Source organism: Tubulanus polymorphus, chromosome 9, assembly GCF_964204645.1.
Source record: "Tubulanus polymorphus chromosome 9, tnTubPoly1.2, whole genome shotgun sequence".
In the NCBI taxonomy this organism is placed as follows: Eukaryota; Metazoa; Nemertea; class Palaeonemertea; order Tubulaniformes; family Tubulanidae; genus Tubulanus; species Tubulanus polymorphus.
Genome location: NC_134033.1, coordinates 8,916,625 through 8,940,284, shown reverse-complemented (window position 1 = coordinate 8,940,284; position 23,660 = coordinate 8,916,625). Strand labels below are relative to the sequence as shown.

General features: G+C 38.3%; 1 protein-coding gene across 1 annotated transcript in view; it reads right to left on the bottom strand.

Annotated features, from left to right (window-relative positions):
- Positions 1–4,017: 4,017 nt before the first annotated feature.
- LOC141910523 (sodium/potassium/calcium exchanger 2-like) overlaps positions 4,018–23,660 on the bottom strand; it is a 47,867-nt gene continuing 28,224 nt past the window's right edge. The window contains exons 7-11 of the mRNA XM_074801216.1: positions 8,388–8,495; positions 6,693–6,940; positions 6,371–6,524; positions 5,495–5,665; positions 4,018–4,065 (exon numbers count right to left, since the gene is read on the bottom strand). Of these exons, the coding sequence (XP_074657317.1) occupies positions 4,018–4,065; positions 5,495–5,665; positions 6,371–6,524; positions 6,693–6,940; positions 8,388–8,495 (729 nt within the window). The remainder of the gene's footprint in view (positions 4,066–5,494; positions 5,666–6,370; positions 6,525–6,692; positions 6,941–8,387; positions 8,496–23,660) is intronic.

Below are 23,660 nucleotides of genomic sequence, written 5' to 3'. Positions count from 1 at the left end.
ATAACTTCCAGTTAATATAGCTGAATGATTTTACCTCCATCGAAAAGAGCGGCTCAATATCATTTGGAATCGATATTTTGTTTGCTATTTCTTTCGTCATACATGCTTATGGAAAACAAACGCATTAGAAATATTGTATTGATATTAGTTATTCCAACAGTAGCTATGTTCAGACGCAGTTTCCATGGTGACTGATACCACAAATCAAGGAAGCATTGTTGCTAAAATCATTGGCAACAAATAGACTATCATATAAACGATAAACATTTTGGTTGTCTCTCAGAAACTCGTTAAAAAAGCTACTTTTTCGATTCTGCCGCCCGTCTAATTCATCCGTTTGTGAAACGCATACTACTTAAATGTATGCCGTGTCGCAAAATAGCAGGCTCGCTATACTCATACCAAATTCGCTGCCTTTACCACAGAGCAGTGTCGCAGATGCGCCATCGCTTTTCTTCAACAGAATATATTACCTTGGACCGTTGTTAGCCGGGAAACAAAAGACTTACGTCTGTCTTTTACGGGTGCCGCAACCAGGCACCCGTAAAGAGACTTAAGCAAGGACAGTTTTATTCATTAAGCTTTCCGCGGATTCGTTAGCCGTCGATCGCTACCTAAAGAACTTAATTCCGACAATGCTTCAACTTTTGTCAGATATACTGAAATAGCCAAACTTCTTTCGGCCATAGAGCTTCCTTGGGCATCACGTGGATACATTTGTAGACCTGACCCTAACCCTGGTCGTAAACTTACTTCGTTACCGCAGATCCGTGTAAAAGAGTCAGAACTTGACGACCCAGAGTTCTGATATCGATAAAAGAATAAGAATATCGTTCGGGATTATTATTTTCATTTAGACGCCGTACATTTTACCAGGTTATGCGAATGGATATATACGCTTAAGTAAGAATAACTCTGAACATATTCGCGTGGGTGCAGTCGTTCTTAAACACGATGACTTACCACATCTTGGAAGTATCGTGTGATTACCGATGTTATTCGCATTTCCGATAATTTGGTTCGTTCATACTTCTGGAGTAACGAATAGAAGACCGATAAGTAAACTTTTCCTGTTAGAAGTTGACTGTCACAGGGTTCATGATGTGCGTGGCGGAAATTTTGAAATCGCGAGGTCAATACGCCATTACGTTCTAAGACGTTAAGGAAAACCGCGGTAGTTGCTTATGAGAAAATTAGGGATATGATATGAAATAGACGTGATTTATCGTCGTTTATCATAAATTGACCTTTGGGCCCGAGAGTGTCCTGAATTATGTTTGGTTAATGGGGTATAAAGTATTATATGGGGAATTGGCCTTTATTCTGTAAGCCTCCTTCATGCCCGACAAGGCATTATATTGTATATTTTGAGTCGTGTAATAAATTTGAGATCAGTGTTGTACGATATAGGTGCCCTAACAGGTTTGTTCGTTCACATGTACATTCCTGCCCCCCCCCCCCCCGAAAGCTATAAAAAATTGACAAAAATGCGTGGCCTGGGTATATTTTGGACCTCAGAATGTGTGGTCATGCGACCTCCGGTTGATCTTGGTTTTATGTAACTTCATTGCTCCTTGGTCAACGGTCAACCATTGTATCAAGATATCACTGCATGTCTACTTTTGAGGTCTGCCTCGTCTCCAGGTATCTCCATTAAAGATGCATATCAATCGCACTATCCTTTCTCGACTAAAAGACAACCACCGAAAGTAAATTTTCAAATATGGATTTTAAAATATTCAATTCGTATATTTATACAACGGTACAAAGGGGCATTATATTTACAGATTTATAACGATAACCTTCCCGTGCGGATATATTTAACTATGCATACCGGTATATTCACCGTGCCGGTACCCCAATCCTCGTGGACATCAATATTCCTCAACATTGTTTTACAATATACATGTACATGTAACTTTCAAACTGTAATCACTTAAAACATTGTATAAAAGATAAACTTCGGAAGAAATGTTTGACTACCCTTCATAAAGAATGGGATTTCACCGTCTGCCTTGGATGTACAATCAGTTATATGACTTACATTGATGGCTGCCTAATGAATACCAGACGAAAATACGAAAAAAATGTTTCTCAAGAAAAGGGAAATATTATTTAAATATGTAGGCCGTACATGAATTTGGAAAACATCTTGAAAATGAATAATGTAACAATGACTTGCGAGGTTTTTTTAGGTTGAAAAAAACATCGAGGTCAACAGAAACCAGCTTCTGCACAAATATAAATAATTTGACCCTAGACTAAAAGAACAGAAACATCACAGAAAAACTTTTTGTGGTTAATCATATTATCATATGAAAGACACGAGTCAATTTCATTGTATCCTTGATCATTATCGATTGGTGTCGCTTTTTCTGGAGTCGAATTTCTGATATATCGGCAAATCTCGAGAGAAAAAGCAAACTATTTCACACGATAATACGTCGGTAATATGTTTTTACATATATAAATCATGGTCCACAAAAGATCCGATGCTGTGGAGTCTATCGTAACTCTAATGCTGGGTATTAAAATCTAAACCAATCTATGGAAAAACAACGTAACGAGTTACGTCTAATTCACAACTGTCGAGGTACCGGTACCGGGTTAAGCGTTGCCCACTCATCGATCTCCATGAACGACAAAATTGTGTGCAACTTGATTTCACCCGTTATTCCTTCCAACCTATAGCTGTTATACTATTTTACTTAGTTCGATGATCAACTCTTTGTCATCGCATTATACTTGCGCTCCCAGCGATCACATTGCAGAATTAGAAGCAGCCAGTGACACTCCAGCAGACAGGTGACAATCGACGTTATGTAAATTGGCAATGTTCATATGCACTTCTTCACAATTGACAATTATGCGATGGACAACAGTTAAGTGGATTATTGTTTTAGATCGAGGAATAGCCGTGCCGTTGAAGGTTAGGATAAATTATAGATTCTGTCTGTACAGAACATGAGGTATGAGTTATCTGAGACGAACTTGCGTTGAGAGGATGATCATCAGGACCGGTTCCGTCCACAGTTCTTTTTGAGCTCAAGAACTAAAAAAACAGAATTGAGAATTGTGGAGGAACTGATCGCAATAGAGTTTGCGTGTATATTTATATACAATGCCTATACATTTGGCACAAAAAGTTTCCGTACCGTCGCATATATGGGGTGAATGTGGCCACCATGGGATTAGTGTTCAATCAGGCGCTGCTCGCTGCTCTGTGATGTTAACTCGTTGAAATGAAATTCGCTAATTTCAACTACATGTGTAGTAAAACGTTCACCCCATATGACGATAATTCTTTTCATTAATTTCACTCACAGCTTAACTGGTATTCTCTGCCTAACACAGGTACTGTTTGCAGTGAAGGTCTTGTAGTAATGCATAGGCGATGAACACAACATACAAGCAAACGAATGATATTCCGATGAATTTGTTCAGACGGAACCGCGCGCAGCCGAATATTGCGATCGTCATAAGCAAAATGAGAAACAGTAGAAATCCAAACTTCGCGTGTGGCACCATTACCATACCGCCGGCGTTATATATTGCCTAAAAACAAAAAGAACATATATTTTAAATGGAATAAAATTTCGGGTAGTTTTTACGGCGGTAAACACAGCATTCGGGACCGGAAAATATATGCGTTATATCCAAAATACGGTATACGGATATCTCGGTGTTGTCATATCGCGGAATCACGGGATCGCGGAAATTTCCAAAAACAGGGAATTTCTTCATTTCCACTATAAATAGTAACCGGGTTTTCCCACGGGATACCATTTGTCGGACAAGGTACCAGACGCATGTTTTCCTTGCCGATACCCGGAGGCCTATGTGATAATCTAATTCCATCGTCAGTTAACAAATTTACGATACTTCCCAACGAGAAAATGGGAACATACGTAGGCAACCAATCCATCAACATTGACTGCTGACCCCAGAGAAATATCCCAAATGATCGATGTCGGACGAAAATAAATAAACACTATGCATATTCTGGCTTTGGATTTTTTATGCGTATCCTGCATCTATATTGTGATTTATGTGAGTGTGGTGTATCTACAAAAGTTAATAAAGGTTGAATGATAATAAACATTATAATATGGTTTCTTTTCTTAACTCTGTTATTTGTGAAGAAAACGCTGTTCCATCTATGTTGATTCCTCGGGTTTAAAAAAACATATTATCGGTACTATAGACGGCGGTTTCTATCAAAATAATTTTCAAGGAACCGGTGCATGATTGGTCGTAGCACATTTCACGTTTGCAGCCATTCTGAAACTACGGCCCGACCTAGAGCGACCGTGCTCATTTTCGAGCTGATGATGTTCGGTTCTACTAAATTTCAGACAAAATTGCGCGAAAAAGTGGGTCTCGAAGCTAACTATGTGCATCGATTTATCCAGTGCTTTGTCCGACACCGGGTATCCCCGTGGGAAACCGGTCACCACTTAAAGTGAAAGTGAAGAAATTCCGTGTTTTTGGAAAATTCCGCGATTCCGTGATTCTGCGATATGACAACACCGCGGATATCTGCCGTAGAAAATGCTTTCAAAGCATTTTAAAGCAGCAATAGAATTGTAGAGTAAGAACGTGGTCCATAACGCCTATTTCACGCAGAAATTCGGTTGCTTTCGATGTATGCCAAACATGCTCATCCTAACGTGATAAAACTACGCAATATATCGCGAGAGACGAATGAAATATAAGTAGTACCACAATCAAAAGTTCGAAAAAGATTTTAAAACATCGGAACTATAAAAATCTATCAAAACCTCGAATTTTCGGTTTCATGCTAAAAACCATTTCAAAAAAAACCGAAAATTCGAGGTTTTAATAAATTTTTATAGTTTTGATGTTTTAAAATCTCTTTCGAACTTGTGATTGTGGGACTTATATTTCAGGGCTCATCCTCCTCCCATCATAAAACCACAGTTCAAGTATGAATGAAATCAGTCAAAACTATTCACCTTGAGGCAGTAACAAGCTATTTGGCTATTTAAGACACCGACATAACTGTGGCGGCCATCTAGGATGGCCTACGCACATTAAAGACAGTAGGAGTTCGTTCTTATGCCTTTAATCCAAATACCAAGTGATAAGAAAATCTGTATAAAACTAGACTATGATGCGGAAACAAGCTCCAATATGGCTATTTCACACATCAAAATTACTACGGCGGCCATCTTTTTTATAACAAAAACAATGACTCGTCCTCCTCACACCTAAACCAAACATGCCATGTCACAAGAAAATCAACCACAAACCTAAACCTGTAAAGCGGGAACAACATCTACCTCGCGTCCTACGGCCGAGGGGTAAAAGGGTCTAAAATGTTCGCCTTGGTGGTTTTTTGTTTACTTTTGCCTGTTTCAACTTTTTTTGTATTGAAAAGATTCGCAAGGGAGCTGTGTTAACCTGTGGTAGAATGAATACCACGGGACGAGTAATACTTTACAGGTTATTACTTTATTCAGTGTGAACTTACCGTGAGTTCATCGTTGAGCAGATAAATAGGTTTACCCCGATTAATTATTGTACGGATGATAAAGGGTAAACCGAGTCCTAGATTAATGTCAAATACATTCGATCCAATAGCATTCGATACAGCCATATCTCCATAACCATCTCGAGCAACTAAAACCGAACTAAGCGCATCCTACAAGCGAAATTATAATGAAAATGAATATACCTACAATGCACGGTTTACGATTTTCTATATCGAAGTATTCTTGAGTTAGGTGTATTCGAAATTATAGATAAAGGACCATTGGTCCAGTGGCTTGCCAACAGCGATGGTATAACAACTTTGACGGATCATTAAAGTGTGTTCCCTTTTAAGCGGCCAGCAAAAAAATCAATGGCTTTTAAATTTAGTCAGGGAACGCATAAATTCCTCTAGTAGTAAAACATATACAGGCTTTTCAGTCGAAGCGAAATATTAGGCATTGTGGATGTTTACTGATCATTGCTAGAGGTACCATTTATGCCTAGATTGAATAATTTCTTTCAAAATCTTTTATAAAACTCAGGTACAGCGCCAAGTAGATCCACTTCCAATCCAGATTAGAATATCGAAAAGTCGTTTTATTGAAAATTCCATAATATGAATTTTGGAAACGTTTGAAAGCAAACGCTGAAAATTATTCACCAACTTTATTCTATGGGAAGAAATGAAGTGAGAAATAAAAACAACAACGAATATGTTTTATTCAATAAACCATTTTTAGACAGCGGTCATTTTGCCAGGTACTTTTATCCTGCATTTTTGAATAATTCTTCATTTTGCTAACAAACACCAAAATGACAAATCGATCACTGTTGATTCGTAGTCACTGTTGCTTCGTTAAACTATGATACTCACAGGTATACTGGTTCCAACGGCTATAACTAAGACACCCATTGTGTACTGCCCAACGCCCAGAATACAGCCTGTACGACCAACTAGTGTCACCAGACCAAAACTAATCACTGCAATCCACAATACTGCCATGATAAAACTTAACGCAAAAAACTTCCTGAAATAAAAAGATATTCCGTAACAGTTTCAATGTACTACCGTATATCAAAAGTCCAAACAGACAACAAACTGTGGAAATATGCCACATTCGAAAATGAGCCGCAACCACACATTTGAAGATATGACGACAGCCATCTCGTACTATAATTTAAAATAGGAATCATACCTATTTTTCTCACTAGAACAATCAGGAATAGTAATTGAGAACAATAAAACGAATGGGAAAGACACCACGAAAACGATCCATCGGAGAACGAATTTCGTCCACGCCCAACATCCGCCTTCTTTCTTTGCGTCATCGAGTTTTGGAGATGAAGCTTTGATGACGAGGCAACCGCATTTCATCCCTTCAACCTCCTCTTCCTCTTCGCCACCACTGTCATGGTTATCATTTTCTATGTCGTCTTTTGCATCCTGAAATTTATTTTACACAAATCATATTGTATATCAGGGCCGTCATCGTAACCTAAACGTGACAACGATTCAAAAGTTCAATCTTTATGCGAGAGGAAGAATCAAGTTGTTTTTTGATTGTCTCATAGTTACTTGAGCTTGAACATTTCTTATGCGATCAAGACCATATTGCATAAAAGCCATTTTTCCAATAGAGTCCCTAATCAATCATTTCGAATGCCTTTTCCGAAAAAGCCTCAGCTTTTCGATCATTTCGTGCTGTCACGTGCATTACATTATCAACCAATCGGTCCAGGCATATGATACACATAATGACTGCGTTCGTGGAGGAGACCAGGTCTGATATTACAATCTGTTTAATTAATTGAACAAATCATTTTTTTAAAAAGCTCAACTGTTCTGGTATTCTCCTCCTGAAATACAGTGAACTGCGCAAGGCATCAAGTTTTAGGTTAGTTGAGACTATGGTGCTGACTGGTATTAATCAACGCAGGCCAACGCACCTAAACAAACATGGGTGACAAAAACAACATTGCTTCTTCGGTTTCACACCAGATATCGAATATGTACCCATTTTCTTAAAAATCTGTACCGTCTGTTCCAACATCAAGGAGACTAAGGTGGTAATAACTATCGACAGAGCCACGCGACTAACTTTTTTATTCATATTTATTGCCATAGTATGAATGCATATTCGATCACTTGAAATGTTACAATTTAAACATTCAATTCCATGCACGGGAGGAACAAACACTTTTGAACATTAAACAGTCATGGTACAGTAGTCGTTTGTTTTATACACCGGAAATGTTTTTCTTAGAGAAAAATAAATATCAGCAAAACGTGCTTAACTCTTAATAGCTTTAAAACAAAAAACAAAATCAAAGGCTGAGTACGCTTAAGAACTAGAATATGGAAATACCATGTAAATCTCCAATAAGCAGTTTGGAAATGGGCACGGAGATTGCATACTTCATAGAAAACAGCAGAGTTTACTTTATTGGTCATTAACTCGTTAATGAGCCCTCAGACCAAATTCATTTGTTGTGACCCCTAACATCTATTTTAGATATGATTGGACATCTCATCATTTTGATGGCCAATGACCAAAATGTTCAATAGGGAAGGACATCTCAACTGCCCAAATTCTCATAACAAGTTCAATGGAAATCCATCAAGAACATTTAAGCTGTACGATGCAAACAATAAACTAAAGATGGCCGTTCTGGCCGACATATCAGATACCCGATAACAACCATTTGATCTTACATCATACAATGCCTTACGCAAGTCTGATCTTTTGACCATTTTGGCTTAGGTTAAGCATTGATTGTAAAACCAACAGACCAAACCAGACCAAAATATATTTGTGGTACCCAGTAACTGGATTGAAGGGTTTCAACACGTTAAGCATGCTCATCCCTGATTTTGTCATCTAGTTCCGCACCTTGTGGTTAGGTGGCGAGCTCTCTTCGCTTTCTAGTTCATCCTCGGTAATCGCTTCATTCCCTGGTGTGAAGTGAGGGTGGTGCACTTGCGTCGATGACCGTACGCCCTGAGAGGAGGAAACACAAGTGAGGCTAGTGCATAAGGAGGATTGACAGAGATTGTGATATTTGGAGTAGTAGTAGTAGTAGAGCAGTTGGCGTGAGAAGATTCATCCATAGAAGAAATGGGCTTTTAGAAAATCACAACTTATACCAATACAAAAACCAGCAGTCGAGCAATGAAACCGATACCAAAACGTACGGCAAATGGCAAACAGTAACTGATAAAATTTGTTTTAGGTACTTTGGTTTTACCTCTTCATCAATCATATCGCTCTGCCCGTTGCCCTGGGCAACTGGCAGAATTTGAATGTGGAATGATTGTTGCTGATCGGTCGATGATTGATCGTTGGTGTTAATGCGATCATATTCGCGATCATTATTGCTATTCATTTGGTTATTTTCGAACATAAATATACCACTTCCATTGGCGCCAGCGCTTGGTGCATGATTTCTGACGCGTCTGGGATTTAAACAACCGGTCACCGAATCAGGTGGTCGGAGTGTATCCTCATTGATATAGCTAAAATCCGGCTGATGGTGCTGGGTTCCCGGATGTGATAAATCAGTTTGGCTAGTCGCGTTACTCAGAATATAACTCGGTTCCGTACTTTGAAATCCGCTGTCACGATGACAGTCGATCCGCGTAGCGCGAGGACTGTGCGGTAATGAGGACGTACCGGGCGAATTGCTACGCTTTTTTGTATATACAGATTTTATACAAATTGTTTGATTATTTTATTACACGAGTAAACAGCGAATCCCAAATGAAACGCCGATCACGATACGAGAAAATTTCATTATCGGACACAGTTTCCAATAACAAAGGCATTGTAAGATTTTTTTAATGAAAGATTTTAAGGAAATTGTAAGAATCACAAATATATAGTACAACATAGTTATGGTGGTGGGTTAGGTTTGACAAAGGAAAACACAAGCAGGTGATGAAGTGTGAATATGATAGAAAAGCGTGAACAGTGGAAAAAGAAAAGTTGGAAAAAGAAATATGTATTCATTATTAATTGGTTGAACAATACATAATTGACACTTTTTTTATACAATTTCGTTAATTCAACTACAGTACACAGTTTCACAAAAATTAAAAGATTCATTAAATCGATTTTAATCATAAAAATCGAAAGCAGAAAGTAGTAGAAACCTTAAAAGAAAAAATGAACATAGTTTCTGCTGAAAAACAGCTACCATTAGTGTTTTGACGTTTCGACTCTTATCCTATGAGCCATTTTCAAAGCAGATTTAATTTCCAAAATCGTTTTAGAATACGAAAAAGCTAGCGAATGCTGTGTGAAATTTTGGAATAATACATGATGACTAAATGATGCGGCGTGAGTTAATCAAACTTCATACTTGTGTTTATGATCGTGGGATTCTCTTAAACTGATATATTATTTGATGCTGGCTGTTCGGTAAATTTGGTTCTATTAAAGAAGTGCTTATTTTACGACAGTTGGTCAGATTTTCCGGATAGTTTGATTATTGTAGTTAGACTTGAAAGCATTTTTGAAGGGAAGGTTTGAAACTAAAAGGTTCTAGAGATATACACCATCCAAACAGGGTAATGCTGATGAAAAATTAACCTATACTATAATATTCATCCCAATCGTTAACTTCAAATAACTTTAGAGCAATTGGGATGCTAGGTTTCTACAATTTCACTCAGATCATTTTATGAATGCGCAGTTGTGGGTTAGAGGCCTAGCACCTAAAATCAGTTCATTTTTAGAAAACCTTGATCTGTTCAAGCAGTATCTAAAATTCAGAGGTCAGTGCTCAAGAGCTGCAACTAGAAGCAACAGGATTAACAAGTTAGTGACATACTGATGCTGATGGAAACCTAGCGATTTCTTCTAAATCATAATTATTAACTGCACACAGAGAGACTATTCCTAACCATTCCACTGGTCAAACGAGTTCTATCACCAATGTAGATCCATCGAGCTAACATCGTTTTTAGTTGCTCTAAAATACATTCAGACACAGTGGCATGGGCAGGGCTACTTTTGTTTAGCTTTAACTGCGGATCTAAGCCTATGGTTATTAGAATCAATAAACCTTATTTCAATATCAGATTTTTACCTTCGTCACAAGCATTTCACAGTTTTCTGTCCTTTTGTCGTTCTCAACGATAATATTCTGAATGAATCAATAAAAAATCATAATAACAAAAAATAAAGAAAGAGAACAATGTGATGAATAATATAAATGATATAACCTTAAAAGCCTCCATAGGTACAGCAATGAATGATGTTCTCACGATATGAGTAGAAAATATGCTACGAACATAAGCATACAAAATAAAACTTAAATGATCTTTATAAGTTTGGGTGTTGTTGAATAGGGCGTAGTTATGTTGACTATGATCTCTTTTGAAAATGACACACAGAAAATAAGTTGAAACATCATATTTGCGGTCTAGTGCAGTTTGATGGTTCCCAAACAATTATAATGCAACATATTGTAAATCGGATAACAGGAACATCAGATATCTAGACACGATCACTCTAAAAAATGCTATTACAGAAAAATCAGTATAAGTGTCAGAGAGATAATATAGCTTCATTAAAGATGGTTTGATCCAAAAAAGATCGAAAACTCTGAACACCATAGACCTAACTAAGTAGTAGAATCATGTCATCAGTTTTTCAATAGACTGTATCGCAAACAAAATCACCCATATCTATCCCGTCTATTTATGTTAAAAGAAACCATACCGCCTCAATCAAAAGCATTTTACAGCAATGCTCTACATCAATCCGGCACTAGTGACTCTCCCAGTCCAAAATCCCTGGGGCCGATTGTGTAGTAATGGCTAAGACTGGCTCCTGGACTAGGTAATCTATCCTCTAATGGCAGCGATTTAAACCTGGTGATAGACAGACGATACTACCACTAATCTCCCTCACATGGCCCCAACCTGATGGCATCGCAAGACTCGTTACCTGATGGCATCAACTGATTTTGATGGTATGAAACTACTCCTCGGAAAATAAGATTAAAACCTGAACTAAATACGATCTCCGAATGACCAATGATGATATCAAAGACCTTTCAAAGGCAGATTATTCGGGTCATTTTAACAACATTAGGACCTTATCAGCTCTCGAGGAACAAATGAGCTATTACTAATAATATCATTTGCCGCAAAACAAAGCCTACCAAGTTAATACATTCAAGTAAAATATGATTACGTTTAAATAATATTTCTAGTTACTTTGTATTCATAATTATTTTACATTAGGCCTATATCAACTTGAAAGGAGATAATAGTTGATCACGATTCGAAAGCTATTTTCGAATAAAAGGTAATCAACAATTTGTTCAGATTATTCGAATGTACCGTGGAAGTTGATATGTGGATGACTAAATCACTTGGGTCTGTCTAAAGAATATACCTCTAACCGCCGATTGATTTTTTTCGTTTCGGGTGAAATATAGAATCCAGTCCGGGGTTTAATTGACATCGAAGATGACTTTAAAGTGGGTTTAACCCCAAAAATGTACAATTGACAGCTACATTATTCTAAGCCAGGACAGATGGATAGCGGGCCTAGGCCAGGCATCAAACCATAATTACCATATTACCCCCTCCATTTAAACCTCTGCTATATCATGTCAAAAGTTTCAAAAAAATTTCAATTCTGCAACAGAGGAGAAAGGTATAATTGTAATAATGGATAATCAATTTTGAACTTTAGTTTTAATTCTTAGGGTTTCTGCTGCTTTGCAGAAACCGTCTTGTAATTCTCGTGATTATTACCTTTTCCACTTTCCAGACAAATGTTTTTCATAAAATGTATCTCCTCTCAGATTCGACCACTAACAGCTTATAAACGTAATTGTCAATTCTCAGAGAAATATAACTCAGCTTCTGACCATTTCGAATTTGCGTGTAGTAATTTATTATGAATTAATGCCGTGTAATTACCGGGTCTAAACAGCGACAATAATAACACAAAGCATTGATAAAAGTACATCCCCAAATTACCGGACGACCTCGAGCGGCAAACTCACCCGTAAATCAGGGATTCAGACTTACAACCTGTCCGGATCCGTCATTTACCGCATCAATATACAGCCGGTGCGCAACAAGTGTCTTATTAATGAAACAACGTGGCGGATGGTTGAAATCATTTTCGGCTTAAATTTACCGAAAGTTTATGGCGAGCTTTAAGACTTTAATGAACTATGATCCCTCAAATGAGTCAAATGATTAATTCAATTTACGTTGGCTACATTTCCTGAAGATTTCTGGCTCAAATCAACGTAATATGGACAGAAGTGGTAGGAATTTTCAAATGGAATTTTACTTCCGCGTCAAAGCCGTAACTTATGCGCAACTGTCTCAGATGTTGTAAGTACTTGGCGTTTTGTGTAATTGTTTTTTTTCTAATGCCATGTTTAAAATATTTGGATTAGTAATCAGTCGTGCTAACGTACATGCAGAATTGGATTCATTGTTATTATGGGATGATAATTCATGGGCATCAAGAGTCCTACGACATACCCTGGATATGTAGCTTTTTAAAGTTTATCAGATACTTGTTTTGAAGTAAAGCGAATAGCCTTAAAATACCAATTCTACATGGATAAACGGTCGGTGTCTATGCTCTGCAAGACAGTAGTAATAGATGTTTCACGACAAACGCAGATTTAAATTGGTCTCCTAAGATATCTATTATACTTTCTTTCACTCCTCTATTATATTACATAACTGAGTACCGGTAATTCTTACATTTGATTGCTTAATATCAGTTGGAAGGAGGTCACGTGGCACGAAAATCGACTGTGGCTAACTAATTGGCGCGAGTACATAAAGCGTCGAGGTTTCAGAAGGTGTAGCCAAAATGCTTCTATCATCAGGGGTAGACAAATTATCCGAAGATAAATGAAAACTATACCTTGTTGATCGTCATTCGATTTTGCTGTAATCATTTCTGTGATGGAATATGTCCATCAGTCGTTTTCTATGTCGTAACTGGAGGGTGCTACCCTCTCTCTCTTGAAAAATACAGAAAAATAGGGGATTGTGGTTATATCTTTTGTCCGCCTTTTTACTGGTTTTTGGGCTCTTGGAGTCGATATTTGGAGGGATGTTCTACTGTAGAATAGGACCTCGTTACATCTGGTGGCAGCGTAGTGGGATTGTGAAAAAACCAGTTGAAATTGAGTTGAAGCGGTGAACACGTTTTCTCCGTTTAGTCTGTGTAAATTACGGTTACTTTTTGTGTGTACTTTACGTACTTTTTACCTACTTCGTAATTCCTAGTTCATATTTAGTATTATTTTAGTGCCTGTTTCCCCCAATTTTATTTTCGGTCCTGTATTTTCTGTGTCATTTATATAATAGAATAGTAATTATTTCGGATGTTGAGAAAGATGTGTGTGAGCCCTTGGCCTTATCTAGGCCTATGTCACCAACGGCCGGAGCTGCACATCATGACCTCCTGGTTAGTGGGGAGGGTAACCTCTCGTCAAAACCAAAACGTGGCCGTCCAACGAAGACGAAAGCTGAAAATCTAAAAACATCTGAGGATTCCATCCTTCAGCGCCTGACTGAAGTGATGGAGAGGGTCGTGACGAGAGATGCACCCACCCAAAAATGCACAACATTCCGGCGCCAGAGCCCTATACCATGGGACACAATTTTTGCGTTTGGCTCGAAAGGTTTGACGCGTTCGCTGACCTGGCTCAGATTAGTTCTCGCATCAACGGAGGCGAACAGCGTAAATCACACCTGATGATGCGACTTGACCATGAGGCATACCAGGCTGTCTCGAACCTACGTCTCGACTCGAGCCTGTCGTATGATGATTTCTATCGGCGGCTATCATCCCGTTTCCAACAAACAAAGACTGTGGATGACTTTAAGTTGTTGAAATGGAGGGACCAAAAGACAGAACTGCAGAACTGGCAAGGAACGCGTACCCTGGCATTGCTTTCGAGCTACAGGACGCATTGGCCAAAGACCAATTTCTTTAAGGTAATAGCCTACCCGTCTCAGTGAAGCAGTCAATGTATGCGGCCCAGCCAAGTTCGCTGGCTGCAGCAGTCGCTCAAGCACGGACTTTGGAAACAGCGAGACGCTCGACTGAGGGCACGACTCATAAACAAAAAGTATCCGTTAACCAGACCCAGCTCGACTCGACTAGCTCAGCCATAGCCAAACAACTCGACGAATTGAAATCGATGATGGGAACGCTGATGTATCGAGTAGGCCATTTGGAAGCAGTTGTCTCTGGTAATGGCAATCGTCGACCGCTTGCTGATGATAAATGTTGGCGTTGCTGGGATGCAGACCACCCCAAAAACTTGTGCCCACAAGTTGAATGCTATAATGGCGGGGGAGTGGTCACTATTCAAGTAACTGCCACCTACCTATAGGAAACCAGGGAAACGAGAAGCGGGGTTTTCAGGGGGGCAATGGAAACCCCATCAGGAAATAGTCCCCCCTGTACCGCTGTATATACCCCCGCAAGACGTAGGAAAAATCGGATGAATATGGCAAATGGCCAAACGCGTGATGCAAGTAGAGATGCACCTATTGATGGTTCCCATCATACTAGCCCCCCCCCCCCAGCGTGAGACCATCAAACCATATTCAAATGATATCGAGACCATCAAACCATATGCCAACGACACCTCAAGTTGGATATGTGGTTGCTGGCCCGGCATGTGATTCTAGTGGAGATACACCTACTGATGGTCTGCATCCTACTAGAACCATCACTGTTAGGCCACCACAACATACCCAAAGTATAGAAGAAAATCGACGTGACCCTTCGGAGAACAGTGAGGCTCCCGGTCCGGCTACGGAAAACACTTGTCACAAGTTGCGCGACACCAAGGTTCAACCAACAGGAACAGAACCAGCCCAGACGAGCTTAGTTACAAACATCGGAACAGTGAGGCTCCACGCCTCGGGGCTTTTCTGTGATGTCGTAGTAAATGACCGTTCGAAAGCGGTGGTACTCCTGGACACTGGTGCCTCCTGGACACTGGTGCCTCCTGCACCATCATTAGAGATTCAGTATGGGACTCTAGTAGCCCGAAGGGTGAAGCCGCTGCACTGAGGCCAATCGAAGGAATCGTGACAACAGCTACCGGTCAGCCAATGGAGTTACATGAATTAGCTGAGGTATGTCTGAGAGTTGGAACTGAAGAATTTCATGTCCTATGATCGTCAGCGAGGATTTTGCCCAAGACTGCTTACTCGGAAGTGATTTCTTCGAGAAATATGGCTGCAACATAGATTACCGTAACAAAGTGCTCCGCTTCGGAAGCCTCAGCGAGGTGCCTGTCCGCCAGAGCCCCAAACGCGCGACTGCTTGCAGGGTGTTCATCGGTAAGAGCCAAATCATTCCAGCTGGATCCGAGGTAAATGGATACATGAAACGGAGTTATGCTCATAATAATTCAACCTCAGGGATGATCAGCAGCTGTGGACGGAATAATTTTTGCACTGGGAAAACGCTGGTGGTACCGGAGGCAAACCAGATACCGGGTCGGCTAGCTAACTTCTCGGATGAGGCTTTTAGAGTCGACAGGGGCCAGACTATTGGTCGATTCTGCCCCCTACAGTCAGTTGACATCATGACTGTTGACGACTATGCTCAAAACCCGTCAACTCCAAAAATCCAGCTGCAGGGTGGTGACAATACTGAATTCATGGACCACTTGAAAGAATTGAAAATCGACCAGCTTGAAATCCCCACTGACATGAAAACACAGCTTGTTGACATCATACGGGAGCACAAGTCAGTATTCTCGATGGGAGACTTTGACATCGGTCGAACAGATTCGCTTGAATTCGAGATTGACACCGGTGACCACCCACCGATAAAACAACATCCTCGTCGGCAACCCCCTGGTAGGAGAGCTTTTGTTGAGGGGACGACCAAGGAGCTTTTAGAACACGACTTGATCCGGCCATCCACCAGCCCGTGGTCAAGCCCAATAGTTCTAGCGAAAAAGGCCGATGGTTCCTGCGTCTATGCTGCGATTACCGCCGACTCAATGACGCGACATTCAAAGACGCACACCCGTTAGGTAGAATAGACAGCACCCTAGAGGCTTTATCGGGCGCAACCTGGTTCTCGTCCCTCGATTTGACCAGCGGATACTGGCAGGTCCCGATACAGGAATCAGACAAACATAAGACAGCATTCACGACTGAAAACCATCTATTTGAGTGGAATAGCATGCCGTTTGGAGTCTGTAATGCCCTGGCGTCATTCAGCACACTGATGGCGATGGTACTGGATGATGTTGCATGGAAAACATGCCTTATCTACCTGGATGATGTAGTGGTGTTTTGTCATGATCTACCAACCCATCTGACGCGATTACAAGAGGTATTTCGTTGCTTCCAGAAAGCCGGTCTCAAGCTTAAACCGAGGAAATGCTCGCTTGTCCAGCGGTGCCTCAAGTTATTGGGGCATGTAGTAAGCGAGGCCGGTGTCGAAACCGACGGTTCCAAATGCGATAGAGTCAGGGATTGGCCGACCCCAACGTCAGTTACCGAACTGCGTAGTTTCCTTGGTCTTGTGACATATTACTCGCAATTCATCAAGGATTTCGCCGACTTGACAGCCCCGCTACACCGTCTTACGAGGAAAAATGAACCATTCGTCTGGACATCCAAGCAACAACTAGAGTTTGACGGACTGAAAGAAAAGCTGACCAGCTCCCCTATCCTGGCATGCCCAGATTTCTCGGTGAGCGCTGGAGAGTTCATTTTGGACTGTGACGCCTCTAACTGGGCCATCGGAGGGATGCTGTCACAGCTACAACGGGATGGTTCTGAGAGAGTGATCGAAGGTGGAGAGGAGAACTATTGTGCCATCAGACGCGAAATGTTGGCCTTGGTTGACATGATTGATCACTTCTGCCACCATTTACTAGACAGGAATTCAAAGTTCGCACAGACCACGCAGCACTCAAGGGGCTACAAACCTTCAAAAACCCCGAGGGCCAAGTGGCTCGGTGGCTTGAACGCCTGTAGGAATATGCTTTCGTGATCGAACATCGAGCGGGAAGCAAACATTTGAATGCAGACGCCCTGTCTCGCATCCCTAAGAGACAGAGGAAACATAGGGACTGCCCAACTTGTGGTGACACTGGTCCATCTATACACCAGGTGACTGCAAAATATCAAGGCGATTTGACAGCGCACTAGTAATAGGGATAATAGGGGTTCAGGCCAAAGGTCGAAGGGTCGAGCTCATAAAAAATGAAAAATAAATTCTCGCACGCTCGAATTTATTTTTCATTTTTTACTCACTCACCCCTCAACCTTTAACCTGAACCCCTATTATCCCTATTACTCTTAAGATATTCATATTTAAAAAGTGTGAATAAAGTGTTAGCATAATAATCTAGATAAATAAGATCAAATATAGATTTCGAATAATAAAAAATCAATTTTAAACATAAAAAGTGTGAGTAAAGTGCAAACATAAAATGTGTGAGAAAAAGTAGCGAGTATTTTTTATTTTTTTGTTTTTTTATTTAAATCTTTTTGATACGTATTGAATACGTATTTAATACATTGATACCTCAACCCCCTTTTTTGATTAACTAATATTTCATACAATATTTCATACATTTCAGCTAATTTAACAGTCTTATTCGTGATTTATCATTTAGTTTATGAATATACAATCTACGCAATTTAATACTTAAACAATTTAACAATCTAATGGTTTCATTGTAATCCTCTTTTATTAATGATAAATGTAAATATATAATTGAATATGATTTATACTTTTCCAAATATTTATAATAAATCTGTGAGATAAATAAATATTGAAACAGAAATATATATGACAAAAGTATTAATGATATTTATGTACTAGACGTACAAGTAAGAATCCAAGAATCCAAGAAATCTTACTTTCTTACTTTCTTACTCGTACGTCTAGTACCTATATATATAAATTAGTTTAGATTATATAAAAATGAATAAATTATCAATCTAAGTATAGAAATAGTTAAAATATAATCTATTTTTTATTTTTATTAAGTGAAAACATATAATTTATTCATTTTTATAAAACTAAGTAAGACAGGTACGAGTAAGAATCCAAGAAATCTTACTTTCTTGGCAAGAATCTGACTTTCTTACTCGTACGTCTAGTACATAATTATATAAATAAGTTTTTAATAAAAATTATAAATATAAATAAATTAATCTAAATATAGAAATAGTTATAATATAATCTATTTTTATATATTTCAGCCAATTTAACAGTCTATTGCTTAATTTGAGTTATGTAATTTTTCATCAAGTTCATGAATATATTTATGATTCCTCAAAGTCTTTAAATTTTTATATTTTTTATTGCATATTTCACAGCATTTGATATTATCAATTCGATCTGATAGATAATTTATATTATATTTTAATTCAGCGTATCTAATTTAACAGCTATCATAGAATTCTAACAACTGTTTTATACTATAAATTGAAAAAGAAAATAAACCTGAAATCATTATGATTGATTTGATATTCTGTTGATTTTTATATATAAGGTGTAATATTTCTAATACCTTACTTTCACTCATTTTTATAGTTAAAATATATAAAATAAATTAAATTAAAAGATGCTGTTTTAATCCTATAATTCTTTAAAATCATTAACTTTTTTGACGCCTTATAAAACGTTACCATTATGAAACCTAAACAATGCTAACCATTCAGCGTCATTTTACAAACGACAGCCGTAAATCGATGTGCAAAACGTCACAGGTTTATGTGTACACAAACAAGCTATCTGGCAAAATATTATTGACATAGATGTAGAATGGCTTCCTGTGATTATATAATGACCTATATTTGAACGTCGAAATGTTATATTGCATTGAATATCATTAGAAGACGTATTGTAATAGTAAAGGATGTATGATTATATCAGAAGCGGCAGGCATAAATAGAAATGATAAGTAAATCGGATTATTCGGTTAAATGGCGGATGTATACACGATGCGGAAGTCTGATATAAAAGTCAGACCCTGACGTGGGCATGCCGGTGGAATGACGAAGCTATCAACGATGTGTGTAGGGCCGGCGTGAATTTCATCAGCGGCTACAAGCGGTCAATATGAAAATGTGTAAACATATAATTTCAATATTCAATCGTTTGTGAAAATATGTTTGATATTAGGAGTATGCAAGTTTCGTGAGAATAGCAATTTATAATAGCATAGCTGTCATATACAGCTCCGTGTCCTCTGATGGCATGTGTATTGGGTGACAATTTAATTCAATTCTTTATTGATCCTTATTACATTGAAATTCCGGGATAAAATTCCCAAATTCAATAAATACAAATTTTAAAATAAATTAATACAACATACATGACACTCGGGTAATTCATACAGAACAACATAAGCATGTTATTTTAAATGACAATGTCTACTTCAACCTACCCAGACTCAAGACTCTAGGATATCGAATGAGCCAAACCCGTGGCCCGGGCCCGGAGACCGGGCCGGCTGGCTAGGCCACACGATATGCTCGAAGTCATGATGAAGCAGACATCAGAAGAGCTCTTTCTTCATCCATGGAGGCAATGAAGTTGCAGACCAGCTTAGAGGCATAAGTAAATGAAGTCGGTCGCAAGTTCGCGATCAATTATTGAGAATTTTCAATGAAAAAATTTAAACCACTACTAGAGTCGAAGACCTGTATCATCTACCAAATCGCCAAATCTCATCATTCCCCAAATTACTTAAAACTTCGATTTCAAATTTGCAATTCCACATAAGCTTAGCCCAGAAATTCTACATTTTTTTCCCAGGCGTCAAATAATTTTCTAAAATTAATTTTCTTGTTTATTGTTATTATTTCTGTGATTGTTTCCATTTAACTTCTTTAACTTTTTACTCAGTTTTATATTTTCATTAATCAAATCCTTACTGATATTTTCATAGTAAAAGAAAAGCGCAGCCAAAATTAATCCTCCTGCTACTAAATAATGCTTCAAATCACTTTTTTCATGCTGAAATCTTCCATTTATTTAAGAAAAAAATTAATAAATTGACAAATATTTAATATTTTAGAAATATTTAACTTTTATATGTTTCAAATCAAATAACAATTAAACTTACTACCTAACAGTTATTCATTAACTAATTTCTCAATGCTTTAACTACTATATATTTAAAATTAATATTTTATTTCATTCACATTGAATATCAATATTTGATGAATTTTCATTATAGATGATTTGTTTATTATCAAAATTGAAATAATATAATTGTCTTTTTTTCAATTCTTAAGTTAATCAAATCATTGTAATCTTTAGCAAGTATTATATAACTTTTTCTTTCATTGAAAGGAGTTTTAAGAATATTTATTATGTTTTCATCTAAAGTTCCTTTAAAATTTAAAACTGTATTGAATATTTTAGGGTTTTTAACGCCATTATCAAAAGTATCAATTAGTTCAGTAATTAAACATGTTTCATTTGATGATATTTGATTAATCATAGTAATGTTATCAATTTTATAATACCTTGCGGACACTAAATTTGTTGCTGAGATATAATTTTTAATGTTAAACTATGAAAATAATTTAATGGTTTCTTTTATTTCGATTTTTAATTTGGGTTCTTCTTCTTCTGTCTTCATTTTTATAACAAAACTTTCATTAAAACTCATTCAAATATAAATTTTCAATGATTTAAATATGAATTATTTCAATCACACTTTACTCACACTTTTTATGTTTAAAATTAATTTTAATTCTAACAACTCGTTAATTACTCGTTACTTTTTCTCACACATTTTATGTTTGCACTTTACTCACACTTTACTCACACTTTTTATGTTTAAAATTGATTTTTTATTATTCGAAATCTATAATTGATCTTATTTATCTAGATTGTTATGCTAACACTTTACTCACACTATTTAAATATGAATATTTTAAGAATAATAGGGATAATAGGGGTTCAGGTTAAAGGTTGAAGGGGTGAGTAAAAAATGAAAAATAAATTCGAGCGTGCGAGAATTTATTTTTCATTTTTTATGAGCTCGACCCTTCGACCTTTGGCCTGAACCTGAGACATCGAGTGGTACTACCCATTTCACTGACTGATTTGTGGGGTAACATCTCTGTACCAAAAAACCGAGTGCAAATATATATATATATATATATATATATATATATATATATATATATATATATATATATATATATATATATATATATATATATATATATATATATATATATATATATATATATATATATATATATATATATATATATATATATATATACATGTATGTATATATGTCTTGTCGTTGCAGCCAACTCATGTTTTGAACTATCATTTCTTGTATGGACTGTATCGAGTTAGACCCGTTATCTAGCCTCCACGAGGTGACACAGACCCTTAAACGGCAGGTATCGAATGAAGTTTGTTCCACCCTTCACAGACAGGACAAGACCCTCAACGAATTGAGAGCCAAGATGGGCAGACTTATAACTCTGCCGTAGAACAGTCCTTTGTGGAGGATCCTGGTCGCATAGTAACCGGTGCGGTAGTAACCGGTCTCAAGACGACAAAAACCCGACGTTTTCGGCCAAAGATGAGCACAGCAGCATTTGACTACATCAGCCAGGAACTAGTGAACGCCCTGGCCGAATGTGGTGGTGACTCATCACACATCTGGCCAAAGCTTGAAGACTTGAAACAGAGGGCAGTTGAGGACTTACCAATCGTGTTGCTGGGAGACTCAATGTTTACGGGGCTAAAGGCCAGCGGCAGTCTGATTCCGATTTGCCACCCTGGTGAACGACTCGGTGATTTGTTGGAGTACCTCCCACATGTATCCTTTAGGGCAAGAGCGATTGTGGTCACGCATGGTATGAACCATGCCAGTGATTATGGCAGGACGACAGAGGAGTTTACGGACGTTATGGCGCTACTCAAGGGCAAGCACCCTTCTGTCCCCCTTTTCCACCTACAGACCCCTGTCCCTCCTTGCTGGCGTGGTGACCACAATCGGGTAAACAACATCAACCGGGTTAACGTCTTCGCCCTCCGTGCCGGGTTCCAACAGGCCGACCATCCAGATATCCCGGATTCTGATTTTGTGGGGATCCACTACAAGACGTCAGCCATGCACTTTGTCTGTCGGGAAATAATCCGTGTGGTAGATCGGGTCTGAATGTGTTTCCTTCGGTACCTAACGATGGTTCACCTGTCGCTTATTCTTTGTAATGATAGTGACAAAAAGCCATTCAGTCCAAATTCTACCACACATGACCCCCAGATGTAGCACACCCCATTGCGAACAGTTTCTTTCCGTTTTCTTTCGATTATATTTTTCAGCTTCCCACGATGAGGAACAGTGGCAGAGGGGCAAGCCAAGTGCAGCGTCCATTGGCCGTATCTACCTTTTGATGGTATAGACATTTTTGGTTAGACACTACACTTAGGTGCGCCCCGAAAACGAACCACAAACCATTAGTGGAGATCGAAAGCTGCATGTATCATAATCACTGAGATGCAACCCGAATGCGAAACAACGACTACTAGTGTTGGATGTCAACTGTATCCAGAGCCGAGAAGTTTGGAGCTTAATATACTATAAGGACTATAAATAAATTTGTGTAGATATTTTGACTATATATTCCGGTTCAAATAGGAGTTTGAACAAGTTGAAGGGGGGGGGGGGGTGGTGTGATGGAATATGTTCATCAGTCGTTTTCTATGTTGTAACTGGAGGGTGCTTCCCTCTCTCTCTCTTGAAAAATACAGAACAATGGGTGATTGTGGTTATATCTTTTGTCCGCCTTTTTACTGGTTTTTGGGCTCTCGGAGTCGATATTTGGAGGGATCTTCTACTGTACAACAGGCAGAATAGGACCTCGTTACATTTCGCCTCGATAAATCAACAAACACATCATACATTTGAAAATCTGCGTTAAATAGAATTTCTTTCAATAAAATGAAAATTCATTTGAATAAGTTCTATGTATTCAAGATTGAATTTGATCTTAAAACCAGAGCAGAAAGCATTCAGTAATTTAGAAAATCCTAGACTCATAATCAAATTCTGTTAAGTCAATTAAGGTGTTTGGCTCGAATCAAGTTGAGGGCTCAGGCGCCTAAAATTCAAATCCTCAATGTCCCTGCAAT